This window comes from Astatotilapia calliptera, chromosome 7 (assembly GCF_964374335.1).
Source record: "Astatotilapia calliptera chromosome 7, fAstCal68.1, whole genome shotgun sequence".
In the NCBI taxonomy this organism is placed as follows: domain Eukaryota; kingdom Metazoa; phylum Chordata; class Actinopteri; order Cichliformes; family Cichlidae; genus Astatotilapia; species Astatotilapia calliptera.
This window is the reverse complement of record NC_137428.1, coordinates 16,634,181-16,659,662: the sequence shown is the minus strand read 5'-3', so window position 1 is coordinate 16,659,662 and position 25,482 is coordinate 16,634,181. Positions and strand designations below refer to the sequence as shown.

Here is a 25,482-nt window from a genome sequence, read left to right as displayed (position 1 = left end):
GAAAATACACGATAAAGGCCCACAATAATGTAAACAATTTATTGGAACAATGTACAGATTCAAGCTATGGTAACCAGTCACACCCACTATATCATCTTACAAATATTACAAAATTACTACAGTACAATATAGAGTCTTTGCATGATCCAAAATATTTGGTGGCCCCAAAAGTATTACTTATTTTTAAAATTCAGCAGCTTATAAAAAAAAGAAAAAAAGAAAAATCAAAACATGTCTATGAGAATGATGTTTTCACTTTCATTAGCAAAAGGATGAAGGCAGATAATCTAATCAAGTTTAAAGGCTAATTAAACTAGACTACTAGAGCTCCTTGACTAGACATTCCTTAATATTGATGGGTGCTTTATAAAATACAAATTTTTCAATAAAGCTTCATAAAGTCAAACCTATATTTGCAGAGTTGTCAACATATGCAATTGCTTTTAAATCAGCTTTCACCTGCATCTCTACATACAGTGTACTGTACTTCTATTGCAAAACCCCAGCAAAAATCCTCAAAGTATTTGCATTAAAGGCATTGTGCAGAGATTACACCATTTACCTAAGCCTGATAACAATCACGTTTGACAATAAGGATGTAGAAGTAGGAATCGTTCCTACTTCCTGGTTTCCAACTGTAATCCCACTGTTCAGCTAGCAGTGTTGTATGTATTAATGCTAATGTGAAGTAACACCCACTGATGATGGGTGGCTTTTTAAACCAATCTTTCTTGTTTGAAGAGATGTGGAAAGGTGGAGACATGAGGAAATCGATAAAAAACAAACAAACAAAAAAAAAACCAAAAAAAAAAAAAAAACCCAAAACAAATAGAAACACAAACACACACACACACACACACACACACACACACACACCCTGAGGTAAACACAAAAACATATTCATATAGTGAAACAAGTACAATGTATAGCAGCAGTTACGTCAAAATTATAGCACAGTAGTAATTGGGATTGTTGTGTGTTTTGTAGAACTACTATCTTTTGAAGAAAGAACAGAAGTGTGTGCACATCCACCCCGTCAAGCTGCGATTACTTCATATTTTTGCAAGCCGCAAGCTGGAATGTGACAAGACAAAAATCACTTCTAAACACATAATGATGTGACACATACGAGTATTTGCCTCTGTATTCCATGATGCATTATAACCTGCATTCACCGTGTATGTCCTCAAAAAATGTTTAATCTAAGATTAGTAATACATTTCTTAATGTGGCAGTTGAGCTAACACATTAAACTACTTCTACACTCTAATATCCCAATTGGATCAAGATGCTTAATGCATTAAGGTCCACACATTTTAGCAGCAATGCTCAATGACCTGTCAGGTCATATTCTAAAGTGTTTGGCTACATCATTCATTTTAAGCACTTGCTAAGTAAGTAGGTAAGTAAGTAAGTACATTTTAGGTGCATCACAAAGGATTTAAATACTGCAATTATTACTCTGGCCAGCAGAGGAAGAATGGATGGGCGTAAAAAATTAAAATTAAACAAAACAATAATATAAAAAATAAAATAAAATAAAAATCCATCATGGAATACATTCAGGCCATCTGCAACTTAAACATATAGATTTAAAAAAAAAAAATAATAATAATAATAACACTGCAACACAAGAAGACAACATGTAATTTCACAGTATTTAAAATCTACATATCCAACTATAGGTGAAAGGTGAAGAAGAGAACACTCTAGCAAGATTACTGTGAAGTCTTTAAAAGTCACAGTGATGCTGAACATAAATGGTTGCTATATAAAAAAAAAAAAAAAAAACCAAAACTTGATTGAAGCTCCTGCAACCTTCCCACTTTAAGTTGGGGTGTAAGGGGCCACCAACATGCAAAAGATGAAAGTACCCCACAGTGACAACCACCCAAAACATTAGAAAGTCATCCTCAAGATCATGCTTTTAGCACAAAAATTCCAACAACCAATAACAAAAACATCAGTACATTGAGAAATTAACATAGTTAACATTGATTTGATGGTTTATATGGTTCTGACAACCAAAGTCACAAAAAAAAGCAAAAGCAAAAAAGCAAAAAAAACAAATCACTGAGACAGTATTTGTGCCATTGTGACATTTACGTCCAAAACACAATGACACAATAATCAGCAAACAGGATCTTGTTATCCTGCATGCTTCTCCTTCATTTGTCCTTTCCGAGGCTCAGACAATATAAAAGGATAAAGTAAGCATCTAAAGCTTTGATATGCCTGCAGATAGATGTCCATGTCACATTCACGCCACAAGACCAAACAATGATTCACTCGGACATCACGCCACAGCCAAGATTTTACACATTTTTCTAAGTCAGTGTGTGTAAAGCCCGTCATGCTACATTACAGCTGATTGCCGTAAATCTCCAGTAGAAGAAAACATGAGTACTGTAAATACAAGACCCAAAAAAAAAGAACCTTATCAAAGCTCAACAACAGCTGTCAACACATTTCACTATAGCTTTTCCACAATGATATACACATGCTACCCATTTTCAGAAAAGCTGCTCATTTAAAAAACAAAAACTATGTGCTCCCTTGTGACAAAACAGCTTTTTCTGTAGGAACTTTAAACCATCTCTGTACTTACAGGAAATGTGTCTCAAAGAACCTTCAGCTTTACTTCATAATACTTCTCGTTTACTCTTATAAACGCATATCTGAGCAGAAGACCTACATTTCTCCTTGTCTAACAAAAAGTACAGGGTTTTGTAAAGATTTCTCAATTTTTTCCACATTCATTTCTTCTCAGTAGTCCAGAAAACAAGATGTTTGGAGAATAAATGGAGAGGAAAAAGCAAAAAAAAAAAACAAAAAAACAACAACAAAAAAACCCCCCCCCAACAAACTACAACTTCTGATTCAGATATTAGATGAATTTTCCTCCAGTGATAAGGTTGTCCTGCCAGTCCCTTTTGCCCCTTTGTCTGTGCATAGGGGCACTGAGAACTGTAGCTATCATCTCCCTCCCACCCCATCCACCAGGTCAAGGAGGGGGGTCAGCACCCCTTCCCCTTCCCTCAGCAGGCAGATCCTTCCCCCCAGTAAAGGGTAACATGCTCCCTGGGATGGTTCCCGATATTGTCTCCCATAGTGAATGACCTGTATATAGAGAAAACCCTGATTAGAATACAACATTTTGGGTTAAATAATAAAAATTATTTTCAGAGTGGTACCAACCCCAACGATGAGGCACGTGCTGTGGAAACAGTTACACCCCATAAAAGGTTGCCAACCGTTCCTTCAGTGGCATTGGAAACTGATCTGCGAAGCGTCTCCAGTTGTCGTCTCCCACCTGGTTCTTAAACCCATGAAGGATCTGAAATTAAACACCACGAGATGTTTATACTGAGGAGTGCTTTTCAAAATAAATCCTGTGCATTTTAAAGGGTCAACTGCAAAAGCTGCCATTCCTGAATTTGGTCACTAGGGAGCAGCAATAACTGTTGATAAGCAATAAATGGGTTAAAGCCTGAGTGCAAACTCTGAAACCAGGCAAAACTGACAGAATTTATTCAGCGATTTTTATTGTTAGTGTTTTTCAGCTTTTACCTTGTAGAACATGTCTCTGAGGTCATCCTTTGGATTGACCCAGGAAGCCACTGCATCACAGAAGAATATAAAATCCTGTTCCAGAGAAAATAAATAAGGCGATGCTTCAGCTTCCAGAGTTATTAAAAACAAAGTGGCCACACAGTCATCTCTCTACTGCATCTCACCTGCACTACACCTCCTGGATTTACACTAATCATAGTGCAAATTCCTCTGAATGCGGAATCCTTCTCCTCGTTGTCCCTTATATTTCGCAGACAGGTGCACCTGACAACAGGGACGGCCACATTTAACACCACGCTTATCTTAAGAATACTTGAGCAACAACAGAAACCAGCATAAATCTGCAACTATGAATAACTAGTACAGAAACTCGGATGCATTCAGTACATGTTACTAAACTGACATGCATGTTTATAATACCAACTTTGAATGAAGCCAATTACCTCCTTTGACACAAATGTGTTTTCATTATCAATCCTTTTCTTCATATACTCTAAAGACAAATTACATTTTTCAAATGTGATCAAAATGTCCTGCAACAACTAACCCACAAAAATGAAGAGCCACTCCCAATTTGCATCTGATCAAGGTTCAACTTCGGTGTTTTCTCCTCGTATGCCTCTGAACTGCTTCCAGTAACACTGCTGACACCTCCAAACCTGCACTTTTAATCAATGCTAGCATATTTTCCTGACATTTGCACAGTAATGTATGGTAAAGTGAAGCGCGGTGCAGCTGCCATACACATAAGTCCCTGGGAACTGTTGCAATGATGCTTAAAACCTTTGTAAGCCTGTTGGTTCTCCACTCAGACTGATCAGGAAGAGTTTAAAAAGAAATTGATAATGACTGAAATATATCTCTTTAAAAAAAATAACTTTCCCTACTTTTTTCATTTCACCAAGGAGATCTGTGAGTCATTGCACGTGTGCAAGTGAAAAAAGAAAAGAAAAAAGAGCATAAACGGAATGATTTAAAGGATCAGCAGCTCTTGAAAGCTTTCTAGAGGTGCACTAGGAAGCAATGCTAAAGAGGCGATTGGTCAAGTTTGTCATGATTTGTTTGGTTTTTTTTAAAGCCACAGAACTTTTTGATCACTTTGCACATTTATCTAAATATGAAATTGTTTCCCGATTTACAACACATGAAGCATGCACACAAAAGAGATTCAAGTAAAACAAATCAAGCATTTTAAAATATTTAAAACTCAGAAACTCTTCTAATATCTTCACTGATGTCTTTGAGCAGTGTGTTCAGCAAAACCTCATCTATAGCACCTTGAATATAACATTACTTTTTTGTTTTGTTTTCGAAGATCTACTAAAGAAGGTTTGGGGTCGTTTTGGGACAGGCACATGCAGCTGGGTGACTACTAAATGAGAAAGGAATTTAAGAATGCTCTTTCTCATTAAAAGACTGCATCCTTTCTCTGTTGTTGAACCAGCAGGCATGTGACAAAAAAAAGAAAAATCTGATCCCATGCATCTTTTAGGTTGTTAGCGACAGTTTACAATGACAAAAAAAAACTAGAAATTAAACAAATTAATGTATAAAAAACACATGAAGGTGCTACTGAGGCAAAAACAAATCACAAGTAGGACCTAAAAGAGGACAGGGTTAGTCACACGGTTGGCAATGATTACAAACTGATAGGAAAAAAAACAAACAAAAAACCAAAAAAACTGAAAAGAAAAAAAAACAAAAAAACCCAAAACGCTTTTGAGAAAGGAGAGTGAGAAGGGGAAGAGGAGGAGAGCTACAGGGGAGAAAAAGGGAAGAACAGGCGACAGACGAGAAGATCAGAGGAAAGCAGAGAGAAGATGAATTAAATAAAAGATTGAATAATACACACCAGGGTCTTATAAACTGCTGTAGCATGGGTGCCACCTCTTGAGGACAAACGTAACCAAGACGACCAATTGTTATTGCTAAGGTAACGCAATCACGGTTACACACCACCAAACGCCAACCAAGACATGAGCAATGAGGAGGGGGGAGGAGAAAAAAATAAAGAAAAAACAAACAACTCAGAGACAGAAATCAACAGAATCTGTGTATGATAATAAACAGAAGATTTCACTAGCGTTGATTATTACTGCCCCTTCAAGTCAAAAGGGAGGAATGTAAAAATATGACACTCTAAAAAAAGACATACAACACGTTTAAGGGAGAACACATTGACAACTCTGACAGGACATTCATAGAAAAGGCAAACAATGGCATCTGCTTCCAGGAATTACATGGATTTAAAAAAAAAAAAAAAAAAAAAGCTATTTAAATTGATCAATTTGATGAAACTGTACGTGCCAAGACACATGCTAATAAAAGGTGTAGCATGTATGGCGTAAAACAAGAGCAGTTCAGTGGGATTTTTTTTTTCCCTCTTAGCGATTTCTCCCTTAAACTCACAAATGTTAATTTTCATAAGAAACAGAAATGTTTTTTGTTTTGTTTTTCTTTTGGAAAAGAAATGACAGATTACTCCAAGCCAACTACATGGAGGGAGACTAGTATCCAGCACAGCAGGTTCTTATGAGGCAGAGAGGAGGGAGGACCTAAGTTTAAGAAGACACAAAACTATGCAACATTCTCATTAACAAACAGGCATTTATGAACAGTCCAATGACACATGCAGAAAGCAGATGGTATGCTCATTAGAGTAGAGTTCAGTGCAGGATCAGCTGATTAGAGGCAAACTGAAGAGTGCCGCTGTGCGAGCCGAGAATTTACAGCCACCTTAAACTGTGGTATTATGTGACCTAGTTTAAAAATAGTTCCAGTGGTACGCTGGCTCTTGTGGAAACATCCATGTTAACGGAATTTACACATGGCTATGTTTGCTAAGGTTTGATTCACTGTGGCGTTGTCAATTTATAGATCGATAACATGAAAGAAACTGTTAGTGGAAAGGTTAATGATCTGATACTTCAAAAATTGAAGTTGTATGATGCCCAATTGTTAAGACATGGTTATTGATTATCATGTATCCTGCATCAAACATTGGCCATTCTTAACAACATTTAACATCTATTGGCAGATATGCATCCACATTTAAAGAACAGTAAATAAAAGCAACAAATAAACTGACAGCAAACAAACAGGAACACATCTATAGAGTCCCTAGTTTTATTTCCTTTTATTTTGGCAGGTCACACTTCACCCTTGCATGCATAATTTTGATGCAATGTTCACTTGACTCATCCAATTCAAATCTCCAATGCATTTGGTTCAAACAAGAGTAGAGTGTGCAACCTAAAAATAATCTCAGCTAGGTGCCCTACTTTTAGTCAGTTTAGGTGTCATTTGGGATTAGTTGTTTAGCTGATCAGTAACTATGTGAGGCTATGCAGTCATCTATCTATAATTCTGTGTAAGCTTTGCATTTGGTTTCATTACAATATTGTACTTCACCTCATAGAGCAAAGTCAGTCGACATTAGTTCATTCCAAGGCAGGGCTCTTACACGGTTTGCTCAGTTGAAGAGTGTTAAGAATTTCACACCAGGGCTTGCTCAAGGCTTCATTTTAATTTAATTTCAACTTACAGGCCACTGTGCCAGGCTGCAAATCAATACCTGAAATATTCAGCATACTTTGGTGAAACAAGCAAAACTAGTAAGGCTCATACCTTGGGAAAGGCTGAAATTAAAAGGGAAAGACACGCAGTCTAATAAGTATAGTTAATCCTGGCTAAGTGGACCTGAGTGAGTGAGTGAGTGTGTGTATAAGTGTATACACCTCCCTCTCTCTGTGTTTGTGTGTGTGTGTGTGGCAACCTGGCTGGCTGACGGGCTCAGCACTACCACCGAGTGGTACCTGTGTTCTCCAGTAGTGTCTTTGGGGTATTGGGCCTGTTAATGATCTCCACCAGTTGGTGCAGCACCATCGCAATGTATGGTTGCATTTCAGGCCCTAAGAGTGTAGGTATAAGAACTTAAGTTAATTCAGATTTTAAATGTGTCACTGTACATCGTCTTAAAAGAAAGGCACTCACCCATTTGTATAGATATCTCTCCAATTGCCCATGTTGCATTGTTGCACACTGATATTAACTCTGGGTTTAAATTTGTACCCAGTATGGGCATGAAATCAGCTGAAAGGAGGAAAATTAATATCTTAGAAAATTACTTGGAATTTATTGTCACTGGTGCTTCAGAGTCAAGTACACCGAACGTACCGATGCATGGTTTGACATGCTGGAAACAAGCCTTGGTGAGATCCCCTAGCAGAGCAAATGAACTCTGACGAACTTCTGGCATTTTGTCCTGAACAGTTAGAGAAAAAAAAGAGAGCACAAGGTGAGACATGCAAGTCAGTTTACGTTTGTTTGTTTTTTTCATGTTAAATACTCTTACAGGGCCTTACCTGCATGCACTGGTACATGAGGGTGAGGATATTGCTACGAGCCACCAGCTGCTCAATGGTGCCTCCCAATCCTTCTGCCAGTCCACTAAGAAGATCCAAAGCCACAATCATGAAGTCTTTGTCAGGGGCCTCATACTGTTCTGGTTGGGACTGATGAAGCTAGAAAATATAACATGACTTAATTTAACAGTAATAAATATTAAATAATAAGTTATATGGCTTCCATCTATGGATCCACCCCACTGTGGTAGTGGTTAAACGTCCACTAAATACCTTGTTTACCACTTGGGGCCAGTGCAGCAAATTGTAAACAATACTAACAGATTGTTAACTTAAAAAAAAAACACAATAAAAATCACCATTTTTGTTGTTGTTTTGCTTTACATCGAGTTCCACTTGACTACCCAGAGTCTCCAGCAGGTTTAAATGTTTTCATTTTGAATAAATAGATAATAGAAAATGCACAGAAAGTCTTTAAGTTGTCCATTCTAGACATTCTCACCATGGACTGAGCAAGGGTCTTTTGAACGAGGTTGACACAGCGTTGGTACACGGGCTCACAGTAGGGCAGGAAGCCACTCTGCAGTGCTGTGGCTACAGATGACAGACACTGAGGAAGGTAGGAATTGTGGGTTAGATACAAAAATCATGGATATTATGCAAAAATTTGACACCTTTAAGTGTGCATGAGAAACTCACTTCTAACAAAGGGAAAAGATCTTTGTCTTCATCTTTTAGTTGGTTCCATTTCTGGATCAAGGGTGGCATCAACATCTGGATGTACTCCTAATACATATCACACATTGAATGCACCGATAACAATGGCTGCCAATGTATTCTATTTTACATTCAAACAAATACAGCTTTTTTGATATTTTACAAAAATAAGTACATGACAACAGCAGTATTAATGTTAGATTTGCATAGAAATGTGAAGTGAAATCCAGCAAATGCTTCTGTTTTGCATACCGGTTTATTGAGATGGTGGCCCACTGAATCTGCAAGTGTTCCTATTGCATCATAAAGAATTAGCAGATTTTTATGTTGGTACTTGCTGAAAGCAAACACCAGTGTGTCCAGGATGAATGCCAGGTAGGGCACCAGCTCTGTACAAGCCTCCTCCTCCAAAGTGGCAAAGGCACTGGCAGGGAAAGATTAAAAATGGGGGGTTAAAGCAATGTGTGAAAGTAACTACTCTGAAATTTGGATGCACCTGAATCCTTCAGGGGAATATGTGGGAAACACAGATGCAAAAAAAAAAAGAAAAAAGAAAAAAAGTCAGAGTTAATGTGCTGTAAAATGAGAGACATGGCTTTATCATCTCACTCACCTGCAAGCAGCCTCCTGCACACGCTTGTTGCTATCCAAAATGCGTTTGAGCAGCTCTGTCATTAAAGGCTTCAGGTAAACATCCGGAGGCTGGCTGACAACCCAGTGTGCATAGCGGCTCAGTGTCCAACAGGTGATAGAACGCACCAGGGCTTTTGTGTCAGACAAACACTGGATGAGATGAGGGATGAGCTCAGGCAGGTATGGGATCATTCCTTGCATGCAGCCTGGAGAAAAAGGATAACAAAAGTATTGTTTCAAAGTGGTACTTCTTCTGATTTTATATTCAAAGAGGGACCTCCCTCTCTTCAATTTCTCTTCATTTCCCCCTTCTTACCTTCAGCTATAGCCCCCAGCACTAGGATTCCAGACTCTTTAACTACCCACTCTGGATGGAAAAGCAGCTCTTTGAGAAGAGGCAGGATGTGCATCAACAGATCTTCCCTGAACACGTTGGCCAACACGTCGAGCGCTGCTGCTGAACACTTGCCTAACAGCACACACATACACAGAAACAAAGATCATACAGATGTAACAAGCATAATACAAACAAGCAGAAGACAATTAGTACACCATCTGCTTTTTGGGACTGTTAAAAAGGTGCACGATGTGGCATGTTTGTTCTACTGATTATAAAGTTACATAAAACCTACGAAAAATGAGATCTTCCTCTTCTCTATTAGCCGTTTGGACTACAAGACAATGCAGGGCTCCTTTCAGTGGAGTTCATGGATAAAGAGCCACTATGAATTATTTTGAAACAACCATCACAGAGCAATCTAGACAGTTAAATTTAGATATGCACTGAACTCACGCAGGTTCCAGTCAGAGATAGTATCATCATCATCTAGTTCGTCATCTTCATCCTCCTCATCCTCAATTCCATCACCCTCATGCTGTTGGGCAACAGTGCGGGAGCGATGGAAGCGTGGTCTGATGTCTTGCTCGTTGTCTGGAATGGCCTCATCCTCTTCAATGTCTCCCTGAAAATGAACGTATGGTATAAAAATTCTTCAGCGTGTAGGCATTAGCATGAGAGTTCAGTCAGCTGAAACCAGAAATTAGCTATGCATTTTGTGTTGTAAAATGTATACAACTCTAATTTGTTTGTACATCACAAACAACTTAACTGCATGTCAGCTTGACTCCTGGAGCAGTTTATCATTGTACCGTCACGTAAACATATTAGGCAGTACAAACTGACCTTGAGCAGAATGATGTCAATCTCAGAGTACTTCATCCCGTTGACAAGCACCGGAGTGAGCCTGGAGCAGCGGCGGGAAAAATGATGAGAACAAAGGGCAAGGTTAGGGCAGAACTCACAGGCAATTACTCACATTTGGTCCCTGCTGTGGACACAGTTTAATGTGACAATTTGGTGACAGATGTTAAACCTGAGGTCAACTCTTAATCAGCCACCGTGAGGTGAGGAAAAATAACACCCTAGTACAAGGTCTTCGCTGACTTGCTGCCAAGGCTGCTATGAATCAGCTACTTTCAAAACCAGCATAAGTCTGTACATTACATCTGGCTCTGTGTGTGTGTGTGTGTGTGTGTGTGTGTGTGTGTGTGTGTGTGTGTGTGTGTGTGTGTGTGTATTTTCTTACTGGGAGAGGTGGCCACACAGCACTTCCTTACACACCGGCTGCTCGGCCAGTGTCAGCCAGAACTCACAGGCCTCTAAGGCAACATTCTCGTCATGGTCCTGAGTCCTCTGTAGCATGTACTGAATTTAAAAAACAAAACAAAACATACAAATAAACAAAGACATTTTCACGTACAAATCTGAATATTTCATCCCAAAGGAAGGAATGCAACCAAATCTAAAACCTGCGACGCACTACTAAGATTCTGTTCAGAGAATAGTTCATTTCATTTTTGTCTTATTATAATGACCATGGTGTATGTTTGATCAATGCCTCTAAGAGGAGTTGGGGAACAGACAATCTATATCAAACTTACTACATAAATTCTTATAGTACCAGGATCATCAACATCTATACAGCTTTTGGAAATAATTTTTACCTCACAGATAATATAAGTGTATAAGCTGATCTAAAAACAAACCACAACATTATAGTACATCAGTGCGTGCCTGTGAATTGTCCTCATCTTTAACGTTCATGAGTTCAGTACACGTTGCATATATGTTTTATAAGGGCCAAAGATTTGCAAGAGTCTAAATCAAGCAGTGATGTGAGTAACTGTAACTGGTTACTTTGTCTTCTATAATGAATAACTCACAAGGAAGAAGAAGAAAGAAAAAGTATTTCTAATTTGTTTGTTTGGTGCTTTTGAACATCTGACTACTATGATATAATGAATATAAAAATAATAAAATGATAAATTCACAAAAAGTGTTTGTATTTTAATACATGAGTAAAGAAAGTGAAGCCAGTAACACAACTAAAAGCTACCCGTGCATGTCTATTGTTTAAACCAAACCCATCAGAGAAAAGCAAATGGGCTGATAAAGAGTAAGCAATAACTCTTTATGAGAAACTATCATTTTATAGATTTAGTGGGCAAACAAATAATTATTCAGCAAAGTCATGTTTGCAAAATTGGGGGGAAAAATAAATTAAAACAAACAAACAAAAAAAACAAAAAAAAAAAAACACAGCCCTACTTTATTCGGCCATGTTCATCAGAATGACATAAAACGACCTCCAGTACAACAGAGTTGCTTACTGCTGTGTTATTAATAGAGGTTTATGTCATATGTCATATTTACTCAGGGTTCATCCACATTTTCCATTTCAAAATGTCATATTTATCCACACTCCTGAGGTTTATTGAGAAAAAAAAAAAAGAAAAAAGAAAAAAAAGAAAAAACACCCTGAATTTAACAACAAGCTACATGATTTTTAGGTATCTAACATGCAAGTTTCATTTTGAAGAGCACACTGTTATCCCCCCCCCCCCCATTTCCTTTTTACATGAATACATTAGGGTGGTCGTGGCTTCTCCACTAGCTGACTCACTAATGTAAGTGATTCAATCCTGGCTCTTCAGGTATGCATGCCAAAAGGGCTTTGGGTAAAGTGTTTTAAGTATATGTATAAAAGGTACTGTGTGTGTGTGTGTGTGTGTGTGTGTGTGTGTGTGTGTGTGTGTGTGTGTGTGTGTGTGTGTGTGTGTGTGTAAACATGGCTTGTGCTGCAATGCCCATTCAATGGTTAAATGGACTATAGTACGTGCCAAATAAATGATAGTCCATTTATGTTACTATATAATCCAAAAATGTTCTGTCAAGCTTGACATTTGACCATCTGAAATGCTGACTTAATATAATTCAAAGACTGTAGAGGAAGCTGTGTGGAGGAGTGTGCATTCGGGTGCAGGCTAAGGTTGGCCTGCTCTCTCACATAGTAGTATTTTGTCTGAGGTGCCTGCCTTCCCCAAATGCTATTGAAAAAACACTGCAGAACACAGGGAGAATCTAGAACTATACCACCTCTCTAAACCTTGAAAACCCATTTCAATACTGCACCGATTCCCCGATTATCAGCTTTTAGGCGCCTCCCTTTTAGTTAATATAGTCATTCTTCATCTTTACAATACACTCACCTCTATGATGTTATGCATGTGTGGCAGGAGACGATCGAGGCGAACCTCAAGCAACATAACAAGAGCTCTACAAACATTCTTCCTCACTTCTGGCTCATCATCTGTTGCCAGTGCAAAGAGATTCTACAGAGGGCAGGGCGACAGCTTAAAGTTAATACCACTGTTGGCAATAACATAAGAATAAATATGATTGAGAGGGGAATAGTCAATACAGTAATGCAGAACATTACAGATCATGTACCAGTGTTTTAGATGTTTGTGAATGTACACAGTTCTGCGATTTGCTGTATGTATAATCTGTAGCCATTTGCTTTAAATGTCCAGTTTACTATATCAAAATGTTAAATATATACCCCATATCTTTAAAAGACATAACAAAGAAAGACATACATTGAGGTGCTGCACCATCTTACGGTACAAACTGACATTACAGAAAGGCCCCAGCTTGACTTCAGTTGAGTTGTCTTCAGCACAGTACATAAATGTTTCGGACATAAAGTCATAGCTGTTCGATTTATGACGGCTTTAGTTCATTTATTACACTTTTAAACTATTAATTGCTACTAACTATTCAGTTTTTTTGTGCTTCAGCCTCTGCCAAATATCTGACTTCAATTTTCTTATTATTAATCTCTTCTCCCAAGCCCTAAACATAATATAATTTGCAATAATTTGCATGAGGCTTGGCATATGCGGCGACTGATTGCAGAAAGCCACAAACTGGAGAGGTAAATCCCAAACTGTCAGAGGAATAGCTCGCCTTATTGAAGTGACCCTTTAGTAGCTTCTGTTTCTTTCTTTTGGGGCCAATGATTTGTTTTGCATATAGATACACTTAAAAAAAAAACAAAGCATAATAGATAATATAAAGGAGCATTAGAGTCTGACTTGCCTCAATGAAAGGATCGATGTGAAGCATAAGAGCCTGAGTCCTGCTGATGATGAACTGATTGACGCAGGCGATGGCATGAGACCTGCAACAGAGTAACAACCACATTAGAGTCACACCGACATGTTTTCCTCACATGTTGCACACTGTGAATGTAGCCTCTGTATTATTATTTGCCCCATCTCCTCCAATCTAACCTCCAAATATGAGAAAGCTCTCTCTCTACAGGAGTTTTACACTGCAACAGACACTCGTTGTGTGTCGTCTCTAAGAAACATAAGACAGACTGAAAATGTACATACTGGCTGTGTATTCAGATTTAGACTAGACATTTTATTGTATCCAACAAATGGAGAATAGTTCAGGCAAGACACAAAGTCACAGTTTTGGTACACCAGCTGATATCAGCTGGAATGTCAAGTAAGTCCCAGTAGAAGTTTTTCATCAATTTTAAATTACTGAGGAGGAAAGGAACCATCTTCATTTGCTTAAAGTAGTTTTAACTGAAAAGTATGCACCGTCACTAAACAGGTATAATAAACAGCATTCACAGACAATTTAAATGCAATGCCATGCACATTCTAAAAGAGTGTAACAGACTAGGTCATTTCAAATAATAAAACATCCATGTGTAAGTGAAAGGTTCAAAGGACAGTGTAACTTAAAATCAACTTCAGTCAGCAAAATTGGAAAAAAAGAAGTATTATGATACCTAATCTTAGGACTGCTGTGTTTGAAAAACTGCAAGAACTTGGGGATCATGATGTTCAGAGGACGGTCCAGCATGTCACTGTCCAGGATCTCAGCAGAGTCCTCGCAGATCTTCTGAAGAGCTCCGAAAGCTCCCTGAAACCAAAGGAAAAAAATGGCATAAGGAAAAGACAGCAAAGTAAACAATGAGAAAGAAAGAGACATGATGGAAGATTTAATTTTTCTGCTAATTTATCAGGAAGTTAACCCCAAAATACTGAGACACTGAAGTAGACAGTAGGAATAAAACGTATTTGGAACTGGTCTTATTTGCCTGATTCTCATCTAACATTGAGGCAAAATTTACTGTATAATAACATAATTTGCTTCATTGCATAGTAAGAATAAAGTCTGCAATCGGAAGCACGCATAAGAGCCAAAGGCTTTACATGCTTAAGAGCCAAATATGACAGGTACAATGTAAGAGGCCACACAGTGAAATAAATAAATTGCCCGTATGGTACACTATAGTCATATTACAATCACGCATATTTAAACCCAAGCCCAAAACAAAATCACCCTGGTTCTATAAATCCACATACTGTGTATAAGCTCTGTAACATATGAGACATGGAGGATCATAGTGCTAGTATTTGCACAGTGAAAGCACTAAATAATACATTCCACCTTCTCATCCATGATGTTCAATAGGATTCATCCACTTCTGCTCTAATAACCTTCAAACAGTTGGCGCACACATACACACGCACACACACATACACACGCACACACGCACACACACGCACACAAGCTGCTTGACAGATGGTTAGTATGCATGCTCACGATATGCTGCAGACTTCAGTCTCTCTCACAAAAATAAATAAATAAATAAAAACATTGCAGCCTGAGAGGCAGATACAAGAAACGGCACAGCACTGACACCAACGCTGTCTGAAATGTGTTTCTATGGAAACCACTCCCATGTCGGCATTCCTTTTAGAGGACAGATACAGAGCCATCTCCACAAGAGAAAAAAAAAAAAGAGGGGAAAAATATGCTCAGAACCACAGGGGTGACACAAGACGAGGAGGCTAAGGTTAAATCAAGGTCACAAACAAGAAGGGACAAAGGAAATTTATGAAGGGGGAAAAAGGCATTTCTTTCATCAGACTGAATCTTGATGCCAGCAGGTAATCAGAGACAGCAGTGGAAATTTCCTTTTGGAATTTGGAGATGACATTGAGAGAACTGCTAATGGCACCTAGAAACAGACGAAAGGAGACAGTTCCTTTAATTGTATAAGACATGCTGCTGTTTAAGCTAAGAATTGGAAATCCAAACAAAAAAAAAAAAAAGTAAACAGATGTCATATACATAAGCCATGATATAAAAATCTCATGACAACCCCCAAAATGTCAGATTTATCTTAATGTTGAAAAACATGACTGGGTTACTAATGAGCTATTTAGAAGAAAGACTTCCTTTTTCCCCCTCCTATCCATATGTATTCAAGATCACTGGGGTTTAAATGCTGGCATGGCATGATATGTTAACACACATCACGACTAATCAAGAATAATGACCAGACTAACTGATAATGCAATTGTTGGTTGCGAACCTGCGTGGGAACCCAAACAAATTTTTCATATTACGCACAACTGTGCTCCAGCGCTGCACACAGTGACGTCAAAACATAATACAGGCATTTGTGTGTGTCAAGAGAGAAGTGCAAAGTAATGGGAGTGGCCTGCAAGTGTTTCAATGATATGCAAGTATTTAAAGTGTAATCTTCCTTTCAAGTCCTGCTACTGAAGGTCGTTCACTGTGAGAATGCAATTCACGCAGATGGCTGTGAGCCACGGCAAAGAAGAAAAATAATAATACACATGTAGTCGACTAAACGGCTCCTTCAGAATCCTGCCCTTGAAATGTGAATAATGCTACAAATGAGCACTGAGGTGGCAGAGCATTATCATAGGTGATCGTTTTCCCCTTCGAGTGGTATCAACACCGTTATAGCCACTTGTCAACCGCCATTAATCAAAACATAGCCATAACCTATATTAAGCCGTCCACCAGCATTAAACTTGGCATCTGACACACCTGCTTGTTTCTTTATATAGAGCATGCAGAGAAGAGCACAGCGTGGTGACACGAGGAGCTCTTCCAGCAACCACTAGTCTTAAACCACAAAAAAGGCAGGACTCACTGGTAGGGCAGCAGCTCCTTATGTTACCAAAACAAATGTGTTTTGATTTTTCTGCGTTTTGTTATGTTCATACTAAGCTTAAAAAAAAAAATCTATGACATCATTACTTGAGAACAGATGATTTAAAGCTAAAAACAGCATGCTGCAGTTTCACCATATACAGAAGCTTGTCTTTATACACAGCGTCAGCAGACATTAGGTCTCAGCGTGGGACTGTTGAGCAATCAGAGGGAGGATGATTCACTGGGAGAGTCACGAGGATCATCTTGCACAGATACTGTAAATGCACAACATATATTGATCAAATGGCCCAAGGCCAACATGCATTTACACGTTTCTCAAAGCGTAGATTACAGATCGGAAACTGTACACTGGCAGTCACTAAATATACTCCCAAAATAGATATCAAAGTCATGCTGATAGAAATAGTGGATTATTTTGGGGAGGCAGTGGATGCTCAGTTCTTAAAGAGTACTATATGGCTAATCAAGACTATCAACAGCTCTATCCTAAAGTGAAGAAGGTGCCAGATACTACAGCAACAAAAAATAACATCAACATCAGCAACAAGAAGAAATACTGACCCTTTAAAGTGTACTTATTTACTCATTTTCAGCTCAATATTTAAATCTTGGACTCTAGACTAGCTGATTCACTTTTCCCAATAGCCCCCATCTATCTCACACTTAAACTCTTTACACACCAGATGTATACAATTCGGGCAAATATTTAGTGTTAATATTTTTTGAACTTGCCTATTTTTACATGCAGCCCTTCAAACCAACTGCGTAATATCACAGGACAAATTTTAAACCTTCATTCCCCCCCCCCACTGAATCAAGCTTGATTTTTCTGATATTTTGCATGGAAATAAACAGATCTGACCATTCAGAGCACTTAATTTGGAAACAACTGCGTTCGTAGCTCAAAAAATGCACTAAGCTAAATATACAATGACGTTGAAATAGTAAAATAATCGTATTTTACCTCAGACACACAGCTAGATGCTGCTCTGGGTCACGGTTCTCTGAAGTTATCCTCAAATCGGCCTCAACTCTGCCAACGAGAGCTCAAACTACCCACTGACATCCTGACATATGTATGACAGCATCTCTTCTGACTGGCTACACTGAGGTTTTTATTTCAAACTTTGGCCTGCTTATATAAACATAAAATAACTGGGTGTGCACTAGAAGTTGGTGGGGATGGTCTCTTCTGATGCAGCTAACCTTGGAAAAACCTGGAAACTATTCTAATGGTTGTCAAACCACATCTTCATTGATATATACTGAGGTGTCAAAACTCATCAAGGTTAGAAGGGAGGTCATCAAATGTTGTGCTTTGGGAGGAAAGAGATATAGTAATGATTATTTGTTTGCTTCCTAGTTATTCACAGTGCAGCAACTTGACCATCTTCAACAAGAAACATTAAGAAGCTTTCCAACCCTCAAGCTTCTTTTCAAAAAACATAGCTGGTCTTATAAGGAGTTTCTACATTTGGTTGCTTGAGTGTTAAGCCTCTTGCACACACACACGCACGCACGCACACACACACGCACACGCACACACTTCAAGATGGTCTGCAGTAACTACCTGACCTAAATCTCAGCTTCTGAACAAGCTTTACAAAGGAGGCTAGCAGCGGTGCTACACAAAGATTTATTTTTTTATGTCACACCTATTCCTTAAATTACTTTAAATCACATCGACAAGTAATAATCCTGTCAGCATGTATTTTTATTGCCCTAAGACACAGCTGAATTTACCACGACACTTTAACATGCCGTTTAATTTATTAATTCTGATGTCATGGGCAAATCCAGCTGACAGAATACTAATGACCTGGGAGTTTATATGAGCTTGAATATGGTTACACAAATCAGATGATCTAACAGTCACAACAAACAACTGTACTGTCATTTTCGTGGCTGCTGCAATGGAGCATTTAGAAGAACAAGCACTTGAGTTTTATTCTGCAGAACATTCAGAAAAATTAAAGATATTAAAAAAAAACAAAAAAAACCCAGAGTGGATCATGGTGGCCTGTAAAGATGAAATATGACCCAACAGCATGTAGTTATCGGCGTTTTGAAAAGTAAAGCATATTTGGACGATGATCAAAAAAAAAGAGAGAGAATAATTGAGTCAGAGCTGAATAATCTGCAGTCTGCAGCGGCTGCTCCAGCTGTGAGAATGTCTTTAGCTCATCTGGCCAGCAGGATACCATCCAGATGCTGCTTTATAGCTGAGCCAGCTTTTCTTTCCACAATAAATTAATTAATAAACAAATAAACAGTACACGCACAACTGTCTGTGTGCCCAGACAGGGAAACATGCTTAATTACAGCACACATGGGCTGTAATATACAGTCAGAAATATGTGCACGCTTAATCTCAGCACTCCCCACCCATCTCCAACACAGCTATGGCAAAAAGCGGCCTCTCATTCTCATACTCACACACACGCTTTTGTTAAACTTCTGATGAGTTGAAAGCACGGTAATTAAAGAGGAAGAAATCTGAGTCATTGGCAGATGATAATATTACAAAATGACATTAGCGTCATGTCCATATCAAGCAAAGTAATGGCTGCTGCCATATTAACGCTGAGCCCACTGCATTTCAGGTTGGATTCTTTAAGCTGGTTCGGGACTCTTTGTGTGATTTTTTTTTAGTAATGAAATGTCGAATTTTGACACTTTCCTGCGGAGCACTATTCATGTGCTACAGAGTGACTGAAACATGAATACATCATGGCTACTCAGCTGCAACATTTGAGTCCATCTTAACCAAGTCAGTTTCGTCAGAAGACATTTTATTAAAATCAATCTCATATTTTTGATTACTGCAGAAGATTTTAGAGCCACATTGTATTTGTATGATGCATTTTCAGTTCAGTGTGTTACAAGATAATTTTAGATTTTTAAGAACTTTTGAAATGATCTAAGTGATTTCCTGTTCATATATAGTTTGCTCATTTGTAATTGGGTTAGTACATACATTTCTGTGGAAACACGGTGTTAGTGGATTATTACAGGAAACATCATCTGTAGAACCCTTAAGAAATAGTTTTCACATCTTTCACCCGTATCAACACATTTGTGACACCACCAGCAAACATCAGCTTAGTGCCTAAAAGAAATTAATTTATAAGCTTCTGATTTGTTTGTCCTCACTTCACATGTGTTATAATCCTCAGAATCCAGCAGCAGGCAGAGTTTGGGTAACAGCTCCGGCCAGTTTTGTAGTTCTCCCTTGGAGGCAATTGTAGTGATGAGGATGCCTGTTGTCAGAGTGGGTTGAGTTAGTTGATTAAACCAAAATCATGCACAGGATATAATGAAACAGACATTTAATATTATAAAGCGCTTCTGTTTATAATCCATGTGAATAGAAATAACAGAAATGCAGCACATAAATAGCTTCAAGTTAGCTTAAACAGCAGGATGACCCCTAATTATGCAAATGTTAATATCAAGATTCTGCAATAATAGCAGGGAATGCTTGGGAGACCAAACCAGCATTTAAAAGCTGGCCTTTAACATTCTGATACAGTAGCCTATTGAGTTAAGGAAGACTATTTAGAGGCATTTAAAGCCAGTGTAGGGCTTTGCTCTCACTGGATTAAAAAGAAATAGATTAAAAAGAAATTCACAGTAGCCTTCAATCATACTGTAACTGACAAGGTCTGAGAGATAACTGCACCGCCTCTAAGCTCTGTTTTCAGGCTTCACAATCTTGAGCCAGTTACAGGTCCGTTAGGCCAGATTAGCCAAGCAGCGGTGAAAACCTGAGAGAGCAAACTTTGAGTGCCTGAAGTCAAAAGTCAGCAATAGCACGCTTTTGACAGCAAGTCTATGTGTCCACGCTAATCTGGTGGGAGGGGTTAAGAATGGAGAGAGGAGAACTGCAGGAGTTTTATTTCTAAGGGTTTTTTCATAGATTTCTGCCCACTAGATAAATAAAGAAATATAAACAACACAGAAAAGCAGACTCATTTTCTACTAAAAACATAACCATATCCCTAAAAATAAGAAAATAAATGAGCTACTATCCCAAATCCCTTTCATTGGTTTAATTAGTGTAAATAATATACAACCATCACAACCAATAATAAGGTGTTGTGTAAATATTCATTGTCATTTATTTCCCTGCTTTGTCTGCAAATGCTGATTATGTTCCCAATATAGTGAGCTGTAGGTTTTATATTTCAGCATGTAGTTTAAACAAATAAGGAAGTTATTTACAGGAACAACAAAGCAACGTACATAACAACAGAAAACATTTAAACATAAAAAGGTATGCATGGATGCTAAGGACAACATTACAATCAGAAGACAGAGAGGGGACTTACCAACAGTGGCCCGAATCAGAGGAGATGAGTCTCCGATGTTTTGGAGGCACTCACTCTTGATGAAATCAGACACGCCATTAGGGAAGTTCTGATAGTGAGCTTTCACATTGTTCTTCAGTATCAGCCCGCTCAAGGATCGGGTCGGTTCATCTTGGGAGAGAAAAGGCCAAGGAAGGAAATGTGAAAATTCCACTCTAGCTGTGATCAAAATGAAGGCTGGTGACTCAGACATTAAATTGCTTTCCTTTCATTTTTCACAAGCAGAGTATTACAGAAATTATGTTCAGACATTTATACTAACATTGTGGACAGAAACTATTTTACTGTTTGCTTAAAATGGGTAAGTAATAAATTCGGTCATTTTTTTTGTTTAAACACTTGTGGCTTGTTGCATCTGAGCTAAGGTCGTCATGCAACCGAAAAGGTCTTAACACCACTTAACATTTGGGTCATCTGCTGTGCAGACAGTCAAGCCAAAAGTTGAGCAGTGCCAGGATTTAGCTTTAAAATTAGAGTGGCCCATATTCTGTGTGGCACATCATTTGCAACAAAGATGCCATCAGGTCACCCAAGTCACAGCCGGGCTGACCTGTCAATAAGCAGTTACATAAAAACGACAGCTTCCCAGGTGCTATTAGACGATCTAGGAACACACCACAGACACAAAATGACAGAGCGAAGGAGAAGGGCGGACAGCTTACCTTCTGATTTCAACTTTGTCAAAACAAATATCAAATAGTTGTTAAAGTCTGGATACTGATTCAGCTGCTCGAGTCTCTGGGAGAAATGGTTAAGGGTTACAAATGTACGAAGAGCATGTTAAAAGGCTGAAAGAACTAGGGCTGAACGATATATCGCATTTGCGATAATATCGCGACATGATCAAGTGCAATTTTCTAACCGCAAAGGCTGCGATTATACTCTGGACATGTCCAAATTCATGGGCTGCATCCTCCTGAGGCCGCATTTGTAGACCGATTACGTCACAGCGACGCGCCGAAGGCTGTCCAAATTACTACCATATCCCAGAATTCATAGCGCGGCCCAGCCAAACTCCAGTTTCCAACAATGGCGGCCGCTACTAAGTTTTAAAATTACTCATACTAATCTTTCTGGGTCACAAAATAAACTTTTAAAATATTTTCAGGCGAGAAAGTAGCTGTGTAAACATCAAATATCTGCTCGGTTTATCAAGATATCCCATATTTGCAAAAGTGCTTCGACGTTTTCAGAGGCGTCTGCTACCCACCAGCTCGACAGCTAGCCGGGAGCTCGAGGGTTACTGATGCGGCCGAGAACGGCACAACTCCCGGCACATCATTTTCAGATCACCGCGGAGTTTCGCTGCTCGGGTTAAACGTAATATATAAGTCACTTAGACAACCTAAAAATGTTATTGTTGGGCTTTTTTCAGTGTTTTGTTTGTTCGTGAGTAAATCGGTTTGGCTGAGATTAAAGTTATTAGATTAGATAAAATAAAACTTTATTAATCCCCCGGGTGGGTTCCTCCTTGGTTTTCACACAGCTGACTAAACGTCAAACAGAAAACTGATTAAACAGAAGTATGAGACAGTCGAGAATTTACGCCAGTGTCTGGTTATATTTTAGATAGCAAGAAGCAGACGGCCGAGTTTATTAAACTCCACCGAGACAGCGGTGACGCTAATCAGAACTAGCCTTCTGATTAGCTAATCAGAAGGCTAGACCGTCCAATTTCACGCCTTTAAATTTTAAAGGCGTGTTTGTGTGTGTATTTATACAATTGCTATTATGTTTGCACTTTATGTGTAATGTTACTGACTGCAGAGATCAGTAAGATGTGTGTATTTTTTATTTATTAGTTTTATTTATTTAATATTATTTTTTAATTGAATGACTGTCTAGTAGTTCACAGATGTCGAAAAACTGAGTGTGGTAAAGCCACTGATTTTGTTTATGTATATTTCTGCAATCTGCACATTGTACTGACTTTCATTTTAATGTTTACACCAGGGTTCCTTGTCAGCACTTTATGCTCAGATGTTTGTAAGCTAAAAATAAACTATTGTGTATGTTCAAATATACTGTTGTGATTGAAGAAGTTAAATAAAAATGTCAGTCATCAATTCATGCATCACCTCATGTCATCATAACAGAGGTCTGTCTTCCAGGAAAGAACAGTTTAAAATTAATGTAATATAGTATTGGCCATACTATATGATGTATTGCTTGTCTTTGTTTAATAATACAGAAGACAAAGACCTTAAAAAATAATCGCATATCGCATCGCAATCGCAATATTGGGGCAAAAAAATCGCAATTAGATTATTTTCCATAATCGTTCAGCCCTAGAAAGAACATCACTGCATTCTGTAATCTGATAACAACAATAAAGCCAAAAAGAGTTTTTTTTCCTCCTCCCCATATAAAGAGGAGGAGTGGTCTAATCTAACAGCATAATGATGGGAGCGTATGTCAGTGTGTGTGAGTGGACTGGATGTATGCTTGTAAGGGGGTCATAAATGTGTCATTTGGCATGACTGTACTGGCAGATGGCATCTTTAGGGCTATAACAGCAGCTAGTCTATGAGTTAATGAGACAGTCTGTATGAAGGGTTACATAAGAAATTTATTAAGGACCTGCATGAAACCAGACAAAAACATAAGGACCAGCAGCTCTGAGCAGCAGATGATTGCTCCTCAACTGCATTGTCACACAACACTAGCACAGTGTTGTGTGACAATACAGTGCCCAAGCTACAGAGTAAAGCTAATAAAGCACTTACATGTTAAACCTACCCTTTAGTGCTTGCCATTTAATCTAGCCGGAAGAGGTCACCTTAATACGGTTTTGTTTGATAATCCCTGGCACCCTTTGGAAAAGTGACATAGAGTAAAATGTCACAGCGAAAATGCTTGAATAATGATGGCTTCTTATTCCACTCCATTAACTCCATTAACTCCTGTTTTAGAACAGGAGATTTCAGATTCTGTTGCACTAGTAAAATCCAGCAATTTCGTGCATTGCATACACTACTGTCACAATTAACACAATCACCATTACATCATTATATTATGCACAGAATTTCTAATTCGAATGTTAACTTAAATTAGTAGCATGTTTCCGGTAAGCTTAGCTTTAATTGAGGATTAAGTTGCAGATGATATACCGGGGCTTTAGACATGTTTTATTATGATGTTCTGCCGAAGCAATATGCAAGGTAAAGGTGTACAGGAGGAGCAATTAGAAGCTACCGTTGGTTATTGTATTAACCAAGCAAGACAATTTATAGCATTTTTAATGTCAAATGATGTTAGCACGACCTGCTCCGTTTGTAGCGCGTGCAAGCGAGACAAAAAAAGGCACGAGCGTACCTGCTTGTAACTGTAACCACCCAGGCTAGTATTAGCTATCGTTAGCCTGTTGAGTCTGTTTTGTTATTAAATCACTAACAGATTATATCATCCATATCTGGCTCAAAAAGGATACTTGCTGGACGGATCTCTGTGTGGACGTATCAGGCGACTGAGACTCCTTCAGCAGCTGTAAAATTTGTTGAAGTCCTTGCTCGTCTGGTTTCCACTCACACTCCATCTTGCTGCTGCGGATAAAGAAATAACATAAGCTCAGACAGAGGACTTGTCATCGTACGCCTCACTAATGCTGCTCCCTACGAGGCGGAGTGATTTTGGATAGGGAAAAAAGGCTTTTACCTGTTCTGGCTTTGCCGTGCTGTGCAGTCGACTTTCTGCTGAAATGTGAACGTCTGTTTGGGTTTTCAGACATGGGCCTTACACGGCGAGTCGACCCGTTTTCTCCCAACCCAAGCTGAAAAAAACCTTCGGGATACGGTCTGGCGTCGCATATAACTGGCTACATAGTCAGCTGACACGGAGCTGGAGGGTCCTAGTGCGCCACAAGTTTTTTTTAAGCCTAAATAGTCTAACTAAAGATGCTTTTTTACAGGAGGAAGATAACTAGAAGGACCAAACATGTTTACATATATCTATTTAGTCTTATCATTAAAGACAATACGAGGTTGCCCTTTGTTCAGAGAAGGTAAAGAGACGCTGTAAGAGGGAAACTATACTGAAAAATCTGGGAAATGCCGACGCTTTTCCTAGATTTCCAACGGACATGAAGGCAGCACAGATCGTGACACTGGCTATGAAATTTCCATTTTATATTTCAAGAAAACAGCTCCATCTTCAGGCTATATTTTTTATCGAACAAATTCAACAGCATTTACCCTGTAATTTTAACTTAGCTAGCAGCATCAGTTATAATAATTTTTGAATCACAGTTAAATAAAAAAACAAACAAAGACATGTAGCCTAGGCCGTTATAAATATCAGTGAATTAATAATTAATGAAGAAAACATAAAAAACATAAATACTGAAGCATACGCCAGTTTCGTAAAATATATTACTTTATTCTTCAATATAATATATAGAAAGTAGCCTACATGTTTGCTTAAAATGTTCCTATTCAAAGGAAAGAACAGTAGTTCTGAACCATTTGTT

General features: G+C 38.5%; 1 protein-coding gene across 5 annotated transcripts; it reads right to left on the bottom strand.

Annotated features, from left to right (window-relative positions):
* Positions 1-25: 25 nt before the first annotated feature.
* Positions 26-24,901, bottom strand: tnpo1 (transportin 1). 5 transcript variants are annotated; one of them, XM_080303531.1, is made up of 25 exons: positions 24,672-24,895; positions 24,448-24,556; positions 21,680-21,755; positions 20,979-21,128; positions 19,801-19,907; positions 14,438-14,571; positions 13,729-13,810; positions 12,837-12,959; positions 10,874-10,992; positions 10,471-10,531; positions 10,081-10,249; positions 9,604-9,756; positions 9,268-9,493; positions 8,907-9,078; positions 8,637-8,723; positions 8,440-8,547; positions 7,938-8,096; positions 7,750-7,837; positions 7,567-7,665; positions 7,389-7,484; positions 5,426-5,501; positions 3,738-3,837; positions 3,571-3,645; positions 3,199-3,337; positions 26-3,120 (listed from the first exon to the last, which is right to left on the bottom strand). In XM_080303531.1, exons 2-24 carry the CDS (start codon positions 24,550-24,552, stop codon positions 3,230-3,232), a joined length of 2,673 nt encoding a protein of 890 aa, XP_080159657.1. In that variant the 5' UTR covers positions 24,553-24,556; positions 24,672-24,895; the 3' UTR covers positions 26-3,120; positions 3,199-3,229. The 5 variants fall into 5 exon arrangements, 4 of the variants coding, with proteins under 4 accessions (XP_080159657.1, XP_026029052.1, XP_080159659.1 ...); XM_026173267.2 differs by having other exon boundaries at positions 24,448-24,559; positions 24,672-24,893; XM_080303533.1 differs by lacking the exon at positions 24,672-24,895 and having other exon boundaries at positions 21,680-21,753; positions 24,448-24,559.
* Positions 24,902-25,482: the final 581 nt, after the last annotated feature.